Here is a 13,265-nt window from a genome sequence, read left to right on the forward strand (position 1 = left end):
ACGTAGGAGGAGTTACGACAGGGGCACTTGAAAATCAGATCAGAAGTATTTTAATTTCCTTTTTTTCCGTCTGTTTTCTAAAATTGTAGTGTGAAGTCTTAACAGCTTTAATTAATTAGCTCAGGTTAAACCGATAGCAGGAGGAAACGGGATCAGGGTTTGCTCACCTGTGTTTGGGTTGTTTTAACTATAAATGTAGAAATAATAAGGTTGCGTCAAAATAGGGTATCATTCTGCCATTTGTCTTTGCGGATTTGGGTTGTTTAGTATTTAGTCTAAAATCTGTGAAGCCACATCCTAAAACGATGCCAGACAGATCTGCTGTAGTTTTTATCCTGCAATAAAAATAACTTTGCTGCTTAATTTACATTAGTAAATCTGCTATTGATTTCACTAATAACCTCTGATTACTTTTGCATCAAATATCTGGTGTTTTTGCCCCTTCTAGTCATAAGATATAGAGCTGGAAGTGAGCACACTGCTGCTTGCACGCAGCTTTCTGATACCGTCTGTTTTCATGTCACAGTGTGTGAAGTGTGGTGTGGGAGGAGATATCTGCAGAAACTTTGTTTACGCAACATACCCTCTTTAAGTGAGTTATACAAATAGAAGAATATGGAGCAGATTTTGTATGTAAGCAGAAATAAGCATTAACTTTCATTACACAACATTAAATTATTAACAGCAGCTTTGACTGGTTTTTGAAACATTCATACCACCATTAACTTTTCCCCTGCGTTTTATTATGTTATAAACCAAGCATAAAAGTAGCACATTATTCTGAAATTAAAGAGAAAATACTAAAAAAAAAAAACATTTAAATGGTGACATACATTTGTATCTAGCCCCATTTACTCCAACTTAAAATAAATCTGGTGCATACAAACCACGTATTGACGTGACATTTGCAGCACACTCTTTTTGCTGCTGTTCAAACCTCTAATGGGTTGTGGTTTTGTTACACCCTAAAGCTGCAGTTTGTAACTTTTATTTTAAAACATCTTTTTTTTTCATACTTATTAAAACGTTCACCAACACAATTACACAGATAGTCTCTGAAGAGATTGATATACTCCACCTTCTCCATTCTACTATTGCTGTCTGAAGATATGCGCCGTTCCCAACCAAAAACAACCAATCAGAGCCAGGAGGAGGGTCTTAGCGCTGTCAATCATTCTCGTGAATGTACTGCTCAATGAGCTAATGGCAGAGAAGCAACTCACCATTACAGGAAAAACTGTCAGGCGTCATCGGTTGCCATTAGCTTTCAGGGAGGTGAAGAGGAAAAGAGCAGCTCCGCAACAGCTGTGATTGACAGCGCTAAGACCCACCTCCTAGCTCTGATTGGTTGTTTCTAGTTTGCACTTCTGATGGCACAGCAGCTTGATTTATTTTTATTCTCACAGATTATCTGTCTCATATTGTCACGACATAGTGACAGTTTTAACAAATAGGTTAAAAAATGTTTTAATAAAAGTTACATACTGCAACTTTAAAGTCAGTGCATTAAAATAGTCTATTCTTGTAATTCATAGCCAAACTTAATTAATTAACAGCAATTTGCTGAACATCACTTTACTTATACTTGTCTTAAAGAAACAAGAACATGCGTGTGAATAGCTACAATATGCCAAGTTACTTTCCACAAAAAAATATGGTGACTCCATGAACAGATGGGAGTCTACAGTATTTCTCTACTGCAACTTGTGGTATTATTTATTATCCTTAATCCAAAGCTATATGATTTCTTTTTGTGATAGTTTGAATAAATTGGTCATTGCCAAAGGAGAAGGTGGGGTTTGTTTCTGTTAAATAAAGAGAAGTTGCTGCTTGTTTGATTCAGGAAAAGTCCAGATTATCTAGGTGTGAAAATATTATCATTTAGCCATCTGTCAAATCATACATAAGTCTTTCAAGTCTTCTCACAACGTTAAAATGAAAAGGAACATTTCTGCTTCTGTCAGACTTCCTCTGAATATTCTTATCCTGTGTGTGAGACAGGATGAGCTGTTTCTGTATGTCAGCTGGTTATCAAAGATGAATTGACAAAGGTGTATGTTGCTTATGAAGAGAGAAAAAAATCATGTTTACAGAGATTGTTTCAGCTGAATTGCATCTTGAAAACATGAAGTCTGATCTGTCTTATCACAATAATCTGAGGTTTGCTGCAGGGTGAGACAGAAGGCAGTCTGTATTTTGAAGTCGGTCTGCTTGTGGAGGTTATGTTCCGTTTCATGCCTGCCATGTCTCAACCTCCTTTCTTTTTCTGACTCATTTAGCCACCAGCTCAGGAAGTGAACCTCCCCTCTGGCTGCTGGTTATCAGTGATAAAGTTTACTCACTTTGTTCTGCTTTTGAAGGGTTGAATTACGCAAAATTCACATTTTGCACGTTTTTATATTTCCATTTCAGTCTCAGCTGCTTCTAAACATGACCCGAGTGCTTAAAAAAAAAAGCACCCAGACATTTTTTGGTACTAAGCTAATGTGTTTTGGTGTCTGGGAAGCGACAGCATCAAAAACTGTTGGAATGTAATGTCTCTAATCAGCAGGCGCTAACAACCCCAGCAAAGCCCAGATCGTTGCCTAGCAACTCTAGCATATTTGGTCAGCTGGTTTTACCGCTGTATGCTCTGTACAATGGCTGCTGAAAAATACAAGTGTTTTGATGTTAACTTACCTGAGCCAGCCTAAGGGATAGTTAAGCGGCTGCTTCAGGGTCTCACACCTCCAGGGAAACCTAAGAGCATCAAGCTAGCATGATAAAATGTATGTATATATTTGAAATAACATTGAATAGCCCAAACTAAATTCTATCACAGATACAAATAATAGGCTAATCTCTTCCTGATGTTGGCTGCCACCACAAGCGAATTATAAAATATTAAACATGTTTACTGTAAATTTTGCGTTTACCAGCTGATGTTACTTTCAGATATGTAAATTAATATGGCATACCTAAATACTACTCTGCATTTAAAAATCCAAATGTTTTTTTTAGTTTGCTACTCCTGTAAGATTAAAATCATCAGCCACAATATCACTGGTATGATGTAAGCTAATTACAAATGACAGTAGTGATAGTCGGTATCATTCCTAAGCTACACATACAGAAGCTTATGTGTATCTTAGGAATCTGCTTAGAGCCCCAAAAAGGCTTGGACTGGCTCTGTCACTTACCATCTCGAAACCACGTGCCGCATTTTCACTGGTTGTGCAGGAAGCTCCACTTTTGCTTTTCGAAGTTGTAGGGTTGAACATCTGTTTTGCAGGTTTTTTCTCGTGAGTGTAAACGTGTAAACGCCACTAGGGGGCGTGGCCAGCAACAGCTTATTTGGTTTTAAAGTGACAGAGCCCTAAAACAGCTGATTCTAAAAGGAGCTCGACATAGGCAGAACTGAGCAAACTAAAATCTGATTATCTAAGAAGGATTTTCTGTTAAAAAAAAATAATAATGAACATGTTTTGTTTGACCTATCTGAAGCTGTTTAAGTAAGCATAATAGGTCACCTTTAAGGCTCCCACTCCTCACCCACTACCCAGCTGTGGGGTGGGTATCACAGATATAAAGCGTCCAACCTTAGCTTGCTGTTCGACCCCCATTCCTGCCAAGCAAAGACGGGCGAGAAAGGTCGGGAAAAGGTCAAGGATCAGGGCTCTGTGTTGCCGTGTCTGGCTTGGATTTCTAAAGGCAGGTTTGCAATGTCACTTGCTGCACAAGCCCCCATATGTACCATTAGCTCCTTCGCTCTACAGAGTGATTGCAAAAGTTTTAATTCCCCTTTAACTTTCACATTTTGTCTCATTACAGTCACATTCTTCAGTCAACCTATTTATATTTTATATAACAGACCAACAAAAGTAGATCACAAATATGAGGTAGTAATCATGCATAGGTTTTGAATAATGGTCACAGCTGCAGAAGTGCAGCATGTATTTGTCTCAGCCCCTTCAGTGTTTCTACCACTTTTCACTGCTGTTGTAGCAGAAAGTGTTACTCTACCTGCGTTACACAACTAGAGACAGATGTTTTAACCATTTACTTTTGCAAAATACCTGAAGCTCAGTCAGTCTGGATGAGGAATGTCTCAATTGCATTTAGAACAGATGTTTCATAGTGTGAATAGTGAATCCAGGATGATGTGCAGTGTTAATTTTCCATCAGAAAAGGAATTCCCTGAGGATCTTCTTACACTTTTTTGCTGGGTTTTCTTATCACTCTTCAATAAAGACCAGAATTGTTGAAATGTAACGCTAATAGTTTTTTCTGTTAACTAGTTCTCCCACCTGAGCTGTGGTTCTCTGCAGCTCCTCTAGAGTTACGGTGCTTCTCTTATTGAAGCTCCCTCACAACATTTTAGGTGAACGGCCATTCGGTAGTGCAATGCATTTTGCATGTTTTGATCATGCAGTGAACAACTCTGGATAAAGTTTTAGAAGATAATTCTGCTTTAAACTTAACAATTTTCCTGACCTGTCTGCTGGTTTCCTTAGTTTTCAATGTTTTCTAATGTTCTCTAACAAACCTTCTCAGAACAGCTGCATGTGTACTGAAAATGACGCCATTTACTGTATCAGGACAAATAGCTGATTTTATTTGGGTGTAAAATCGGCTATTTTACACCCAAATAAAATAGCTGGCAAAATTGACTTGCCTGTTAAAGACAACAGGTAGGTCAAATATTTTTGGTTTTTATTGATATTTTTCATTTAACTTTACATCACATGAAACTCCATAAAACACATTATAGTTTGTGATTTTAACTCTACAAATTGTGAAAAAGTTGCATCCATGGTACTGTAATACAGAGCAGTGTTCTACCATTCAGCCTTTAAAATAAGAGGCTTGTTTTGGTTTATGTAATACATTTTTAACAGTGTTTTAGTTTTACACATTTCACTAAAGCACTAAAAAAAATGTTGGAAATTGCTGAATTTAGGTGCAGGAGTGTAAAAAAACTGGGATCAAGCAAACCTGCCTGTTCACCTCTACAACCGTTCCAACTTTGTTGCGTTCTCTGCCATTCACCGAAACCATCTTTGCCCTTTCAGTGGCTGCTCACTAGCATGCTACTCCAGCCTGAGAGCTCGCTGAATGTCACAAGCCGTCTCTGGTTGCGTCCTGTTCTTTTTATAGCCGGGCAGCTGAAATGTGAGGGGTCACAATGGCAGGATAAATACAAGGGCCAGCGCGGCAGAGAGGTGTCGCAGACGAAGGCCGGATCTTCTGCCTACCACTCTTCTCTCAGCTCTCCTCCCAAACTCAAAGGTAAAATAAAAAAGAGCGCAGAGTCTAAAATCTCCTCTTTTTATTTAATATTTTGAATAATCAGAGATAAAACAGACGATTGTCACATTTTGTAAGTGCGAGTTGACTGCAAAAAGATACGTGTGCTGCATGCAACCCTCAGGCTCACTACTGCAGCTGACATGCTTCGTACAAGTTTTTCGCTTGTTTATTACAAAGACTTTTAATGTGTGGTGAATAACATCATCACAGTACTTCTGCCTGCAAATCTGTTTTATCTTTAGCCCCTATACAGTGAACATAACAGCTTGTTACGGTTCAATAGGTGCTGTGAGTGAGCAGACAGAGCATCAGAGACTGTGGTTAGTGTGGTGGCGTTTCTGTTTTCGATACGTGAGAAACTAACAAGTTGTCGTTTAGAAATGGTTTTAATCCAGTAGGGCTGTTTGCATTGTTAATCCTCCTCCAGAGTGGCATGGCTGCTGAACATGTGAGGATTTTTCCTCGACTTTGGAGCCTTGCAGTGGCATACCATGTAAATTTAGCTCAGCCTATTCATAGAGCAGGCAAAGACAAGAGGAAGCAAGTGAAGGGAAAGGTCAGAGATACTAGGCTGGAAAATGGAATAGGTCAGCCACATGCTAGGAGGGATTTTAAAGTGTGGGGGTGGAGTATAGATCTCCTAAGTACGGCGGCATGTTAGGGCCACTGCAGATAGAAAAAAACACAGAAAGGTGGAGTTAATTTAGCCAGAAAGCTCATAAAGTTTGAGTTTCATCACAGAATTCCTTTCTATCAAAACAAGGACTTTTCTGAGCTTCAAAAATTTACAAGATAAAAACCTGAAATTTTTAGATTAATCTCATAATTATTTATTGAAACAAGGAAATTTATGAGCTCAAAAAACTGAAAATCTGTGAGGAGAAATAAAAAATGAAATTTTGTAGGACAAACATTTGAAACTCTGAAATCTCAAAGTTTTTTCTAGAAACATTTCTGAGATTTATCTCAAAATTAGTCAGCTTTTTGGTGGAAATTTACCCCTCATTTTTTTCTACCTAATCATCAGTGCGTTGTTCTGAGAAGTAACAGAAAACACTCATACATGTGAAACTGTACCAAACGCTTTAGCAGGTTTCCCTTTATACCAAAACTTAGAGAGACAAAAAAAAACCCATATGCAAATACTCCTCACCACCACTTCCTTCACACTGTCAACCTTTCGGTCTTTGCCCTTCATTGAGCACTTTCCCACTCATCTAGAAGAAAACCAAAACCACAGACGTTAGACGTTGCACCGTTGCAGTTTTTCTGAACTTTTCCCCCCGTTCAGTACTTGGTAAAGTTTAAGCTCCTTTGTTTGCTCTTGGTGGTCCTAAGCTTTGTCTGTGCTTCCTTTCTCTACGCAGAGTCAGGATGCCTCACGCTTATCCTTTCCTCACTCCTGAGCAGAAGAAGGAGCTCAGCGACATTGCTCAGAAGATTGTCGCTCCAGGCAAGGGAATCCTTGCTGCAGATGAGTCCACAGGTGAGAGAGAGAGAGCAGTGAGAATCCACCGCGAATGTAAAACAAACATCCTCCTTAAAAATCTATTTATATCATGGCAACCAAGAGCTAAACACTATTTAGCACAATAAACGTAATAGCAGCTGTATTGAGATCTATTGCCATGTTGCCCTCTGTTTTAAAGACCAATATTACTTTTTTGTTGTTTTCAAAAATAGAGAAAATGATTAACAAATCTAAACTGTTTCTATGGATCATTTATCAGCGTAGTTTAATTCAGTCCAGGGTTCAGTTCTTAATGTCTGGGAGTTTTTAAACAGGATACCATTTAAAGTATCCCAAACTTCAGCGTTGTAATTCCAAACTGCACTTTAATAAATCTCTGTTACCAAAGAGTTATCCTGTTGGGCTTTGGCCAAGCCTTTAAGCTTTAGATTTTGAACAACAAACAACCATTGGAAATAGAAACAATCTTTAATGTCCCTCAAAAGGGAAATTCAGGTGAAATAGCAGCAACAGATTTAAAGGTTCACACAAAAAGTTCTTAGTGTTAAAACAAATGATAAAAAAAATCAAGATTGTAATAATAATAAACTATATATAAGATTACAGAAAACATTATCCTTAAAAAAAGAACTTAAAACTTGCCCTTTAAATGTTATTCAATAGTCTGATTGAGATTTGAACATTATTTTCTATCCCAGCTATAAATAGTAGCTCAGATGTGGTATCAAGCTGATCATGTGTCATATTTTTCACTAAATTACCATTTGTTTACTGTAACTACAACCACAAATAGTGTCATTATTTAGAAATGTTGATTCAGCAATGGTTAATAGCCAAACCCGTGCTAACTGGATAACTCTTTAGCCTGAAATAAGTAACTTTGAGACACTTTAGCATTGATATATGCACCTTTAAATCAAAATAATATGGAATCTTCTGCATTAGTTCAGTCAAAAAGTGGTTTTATAACCTGCAGGGAGTGTGGCTAAGCGCTTCCAGAGCATCAATGCTGAGAACACTGAGGAGAACAGGAGGCTGTACCGCCAGCTCCTCTTCACTGCTGACGACCGCATCGTCCCTTGCATTGGTGGCGTCATCCTGTTCCACGAGACCATGTACCAGAAGACCGACGACGGAAAGACCTTCCCTCAGTACCTGAAGGAAAGAGGCATGGTGGTCGGCATCAAGGTAGACAAGGGTGTTGTCCCTCTGGCCGGGACCAACGGCGAGACGACCACCCAGGGTGAGTAGAACAGCAGCTGGCAACCAATGATTTGTGCCAGCCACTTTTACAATACGTTCCGTCCGACAGGTCTTGATGGACTGTATGAGCGCTGCGCACAGTACAAGAAGGATGGTGCTGACTTCGCCAAGTGGCGCTGTGTTCTGAAGATCACGCCCACCACCCCCTCAAAGCTGGCCATCCTGGAGAACGCCAATGTCCTGGCTCGCTACGCCAGCATCTGCCAGATGGTGAGAACAATCTCTTTGAAGGTTCAGAATCTGTTTCACTGAGGATTTTGTATCCATTAATCCCATAGTTGTTAAGTTAAACTTTAAAAACAGCTCAAACCTTAAAAGTCGTAAATACTCAAATACAATATGTCCATCAATGTCAGGAAAATGTTAAGAAGTTAGAATTTAAAGAAGATCTATTATCCAAGATTCACATTTTATATGTTTTTGTACTTGCATTTGGGTCTCAACTGCTTCTAAAAACAGCAAAAGTTCTTAAAAAACACGCAGCCAATTAATTAATGTCTGTAAAATGACACCTTTCAAAAAAACTCCTGATTGTTGAGTAACAAATCAGCAGGCACTTCCCCTGACCTAGCTACCCAAACAAAGCCTAGCTGGTTACCTAGCAACCTAGCGAGTGGAGCTCCGGCATGCTTAGCTAGTTTTACTGAAGTATGCGCTGTACAATGGCTGCTGGAAAAGAGAAGTATTTTGTTGTTCACTTACTGTCCTGAAACTACTTGCTGCATTCTTGTGGGTTGTGCAGGATGCTCCACTTCTGCTTTTCAAAGAAAGCAGGTTTTCAACAGTTGAAAACAGTTGAAAAAAAGTTGAAAACCAATGTTTTCAACTGTTTTCACGTGCGAGTGTAAACATTGCTCTTACAGTGACAAGAGGCCCTGAAACAGCTCATTCTGAAAGGAGCTCAGAACAGGCAGAACTGAGCAGACTAAAATCTCATCATCTAAGAATGATTTAGTACAAAAAATGTAATGAAGACATTTAGTATAGAGCTGTGCTAACTGTTCAAGGAAGCATAAAATGTCATCTTTAGCATCAGCAGTGTCTTTCCTCTGATATTCTTTGCTCCTGTGTACCTCAGCATGGCATCGTCCCCATCGTTGAGCCGGAGATCCTCCCTGATGGCGACCACGACCTGAAGCGCTGCCAGTACATCACCGAGAAGGTCCTGGCCGCCGTCTACAAAGCCCTCTCCGACCACCACGTCTATCTGGAGGGCACCCTGCTCAAGCCCAACATGGTCACCTCCGGACACTCCTGCTCACATAAGTACAGCAACCAGGAGATCGCCATGGCAACGGTCACTGCCCTGCGTCGCACTGTGCCCCCTGCAGTCCCAGGTAAGGAAAAAGAAAGGCAGCTTTCTTCTTTACGTCCTCAGTTCTTGATGGATTTGTTGATATAAAGGATAACTACAGGGCCGGCCCAAACCTTTTTGGGGCCCTAAGCAGATTTTACTTTGGGGTGCCTCATATTAATATGTAATAAATTAGATACTTCATCAGTCCTACGCTACACTATCCATGTAACATAACTACTATTAACTTACACTGCAAAAACACACAATCTTAACAAGTATTTTTTTAGTCTAGTTTCTAGAAAGTTTTCTCAGCACTCTTGAAATAAGACAAATTTAGCTCACAATTAAGTTTTTAGCAAGATATAGGAGCTTGTTTTAAGTCAGTAATATTATATAATTGAATATTGATGAAGAGAGATTTCCACTTTTAAGAGGAAATTATTTTATAAGCGAGACATTTCCTTATTTATAATATGAGGAAATGTCTTCATATTACTTCCTCTCATTAGTACAGTGCTTCTCAATTCCAGTCCTCACCGCCCCCCTCCTCTGCATGTTTCTGAATCAGCTGTTCTATTCCAGAACAGCTGATTCAAATGATTGCATGACCATCAAGTACTGCAGAAGCCTGTTAATCACCCAGAGATACAATTCAGGTGTGTGGCAGAAATGAAACACCTAAAACATGCAGGGCAGGGGGGATTGAGGACCGGAATTGAGAAACACTGCATTAGTAGAACCAATACTTAAAGATATTAATCAATATTAAGGATATATTGACTTAAAACAAGCTCCTATATCTTGCTGAAAAGCCACTTTTAAGTTAGTTTTGTCTTATTTTAAGTGAACTAAGGTATTTACATTAGAATTTAGACCAAAAATACTGATGAGATTTGTAATTTTTGCAGTGTGCATCATATCCATTTTATTATTTGTCTTGGTTTTAATCTTATAGGAGTAGCAAACAAGCGAAGATGCTATAATTAATTAGCATTTTTAAATGCAGAGCGGTGTTTGCTGTAACTATTTGGAAGTAGCATTTGCAGACAAACACTGAATTTGCAGTAAGCAAGTTAGCAAGTTTAATATGTTATGTTCTTAAAATGTAAAACAGAAACTGTTGACAGTGTAAAATATGTAATCTATCAATACAAAATAAAATCTAATGATGCTCTTGGGGGCCCCCTGGTGGTGATGGGGGCCCTAAGCACCCCCTTCGCTCATATATGCCTTGGGCCTGCTCTGGATAAATCTTCAGGGAAAGTTGTTACTTGACTGTATTTCCATTCCTTGTACAGGAATCACCTTCCTGTCTGGCGGCCAGAGCGAGGAGGAGGCCTCTGTCAACCTGAATGCCATGAACCAGTGCCCTCTGCACCGACCTTGGGCTCTGACCTTCTCATACGGCCGCGCCCTGCAGGCCTCCGCCCTGAAAGCCTGGGGGGGCAAGAAGGAGAACGGAAAGGCATGCCAAGATGAGTTCATCAAGAGAGCTCTGGTAAGCTTTCAAATATGAAATACTCCAGAATGAACTCAGAATAAATCCACTAATGTTAATGTTCCTCCTTCAGGCCAACAGCCTGGCCTGCCAGGGCAAATACGTCTCCTCTGGAGCCAGCGCTGCTGGTGGAGAGTCACTGTTTGTGGCTAATCATGCTTATTAAGCATAAATACACTCCCCACCTTCTACTCACCATTACTGCATCACCATTTCATAAAAGGGCATTTCCTACATAAAGGAGCGCCTTCAACATCCTTTGTTCACCAGTAAGAGCAACACCAACACTTTGGCCGAAAGAGAAAGAAGTGGAAAATGTTTGTCTCCATTCCCTTACCTTTTATTTCTAAACACCTTTTTGTACAGGTGAAGATTCCCTTTTTGTTTTTACACATTTTGTTCCTTGATCTGCTTCGGACAAGTACAGAGTTTAACATTTACACTGCAAAAAATACTAATCTCACCAAGTGTCTTTAGTCTAGTTTCTAGCACACTTGAAATAAGACAAAACTAACTTACAGGTAACTTTTCAGCAAGACATAGGAGCTTGTTTTAAGGAAATAAATCCTTAATATTGATTTTTATCAGTGGAACTAATAATTTTTCATCAATTTTAAGTAATTATCCAACTAGAAACATAACTAAAAATGTAAGATTTGTGTTTTTTGCTGTGTACAAATACCGTGAAATAAAGTTTGTATCCAAACATGTTGCTTTACTTCCTGTTTGTACTTCTCTTCTATTTGCATGTCACATAATAACAGTGATAAACTGAAGCAGGGAGAGAAGCTGCATTAGTAGCAAAAAGAAGCAGCTTCAAAGATATGTTCCATGATTAACTTCTTCATTTCTGCAGATAAAATTGTCTGTTTTGGAAAAAGGAAGAAAACTTATTGGTTTTTGCAATGTGTGACAAGAAAGGTACTGAGAAGATAAAAGGTGTTATCACTGGGCACCAGACGTCAGTCGCAGCAAATGCTAAATCCATTTTAGTCACAGCGGCCCTTCGCAGGATGTCATCCTCACTTTGTCACCTCTAAACATGGCAGCGGTTGAGTTTCGTAACAGCCGCAGCCTGGTTCTGGCTCAGGCAGAGCCACAGTCCAAACAAAGCGACTTCTCTGCTGACTTAATCTGTAAGTATTAAAATAAATTTGCATATAATTTTTAGGATATCTGTAATGCAGGAAATGAGTTGTTTGAACATTACAGTGAAACACAATGGAGATTAACTTAAAGCTGCAGTATGTCACTTTTAAAACATTAAGTTTTTTCTATATTTATTCAAATTGACACTGTGTCCTGACAGTATAATCCGAGATAATCTGTTAAAAAATTGAGCTCTCCTCTGCCTGCTACTAATATGAACCACTCCCAGTCAAAAACATCCAATCAGAGCTGGGAGGCGGGTCTTAGCGCTGTCAACCATACTTGTGTACGCCGCTCAACGTCATAATGCTGGAGAAACAACTTAATGTTACAGGAAAATAAATCATTAGTGGCTATGCTAGCTAGCTTTAGCATTGGCTTCAGGCTTCATAGTAGTGAAACAGCAATAGCTTAGCAGAGACTGGTTGAGCATGAGCTTGATTGACAGCACTAAGTCCCTCCTCCTGGCTCTGATTGGTTGTTTCTGAAGCGTTCATATTCTGCACAATAATAATATTTACTTAAAAACCTCAAATAGTCTGAGCGGCTGATTATTCCAGATTCATCTTCCACAGTTTTATCTGATGCTTGCTGCAAATTCACATAAATCTAAGTGATTGCTTTTTATAAACATTGTTAGCTTAAAGAAAACCTACAGTAATAAAATCAAATCATAAATGCAATTAATATATTATTTCAGCTGCAGTAATGTAGAGCTGTAAAGCAATCAGATCATGTCTGACATTGTAACTGTAACTGGTTGAGTTTTCCTTTTGTTAGTAGGAATGTCCCTACCAATACTGAAACAGGAAATTGCACAAGAAAAGCAGATTAAGTCATGATGAACGTCATGATTTCTCGAAATGAGTCCATGTCTGTACCTGTCTGTCTCCTCAGGAAAACTGATTAAGTTTCAGATGATAAATAAATGTATTGATTACCAGATTACAGTCAACTTCCTGATCTGTAATCAGCTGTTCCACAGTAACAAGTCAAAGCAGAACAACAAACATCTGACTAAACGACGTCATTACAGTTCAGAAGTTCATCCTGTTTTAGTCACTCGTTTGCATGACAGACAGACAGACACTTTATTGCCCCCAATGGGAAATTTGCCTTGGACATTATACAATAAACAAAGCTGCTTCTGCTATGAAATACAATTCACACAGTAAAAGTCATGTGAATACCATAATAAAAGAAATGTTTAAAACAGATGGCTAAATAAAAACACATTACACGTTCTCACATACATGCCAGCAAAAAACAAAACTGGGTCAATATTTTGCTAATGTAAA

General features: G+C 39.0%; 1 protein-coding gene and 1 long non-coding RNA gene across 2 annotated transcripts; one reads left to right on the forward strand and one right to left on the reverse strand.

The window, feature by feature from the left end:
- Window positions 1–5,153: 5,153 nt before the first annotated feature.
- LOC106934947 (fructose-bisphosphate aldolase A) lies at window positions 5,154–11,258 on the forward strand. Its single transcript, XM_015015130.1, has 7 exons — window positions 5,154–5,268; window positions 6,657–6,775; window positions 7,737–8,003; window positions 8,073–8,233; window positions 9,102–9,360; window positions 10,619–10,818; window positions 10,892–11,258. The coding sequence occupies exons 2-7, from the start codon at window positions 6,664–6,666 to the stop codon at window positions 10,982–10,984; spliced, it is 1,092 nt and encodes a 363-aa protein (XP_014870616.1). The 5' UTR covers window positions 5,154–5,268; window positions 6,657–6,663; the 3' UTR covers window positions 10,985–11,258.
- LOC106934949 (uncharacterized) lies at window positions 5,294–6,650 on the reverse strand. The gene is made up of 2 exons (XR_001421805.1): window positions 6,443–6,650; window positions 5,294–5,955 (listed from the first exon to the last, which is right to left on the reverse strand). It is a non-coding gene; the product is annotated as an uncharacterized LOC106934949 (long non-coding RNA).
- Window positions 11,259–13,265: the final 2,007 nt, after the last annotated feature.

Source organism: Poecilia latipinna, unplaced genomic scaffold (genome assembly GCF_001443285.1).
Source record: "Poecilia latipinna isolate Pla-1442-1.1 unplaced genomic scaffold, P_latipinna-1.0 Scaffold1885, whole genome shotgun sequence".
Lineage (NCBI taxonomy): Eukaryota > Metazoa > Chordata > Actinopteri > Cyprinodontiformes > Poeciliidae > Poecilia > Poecilia latipinna.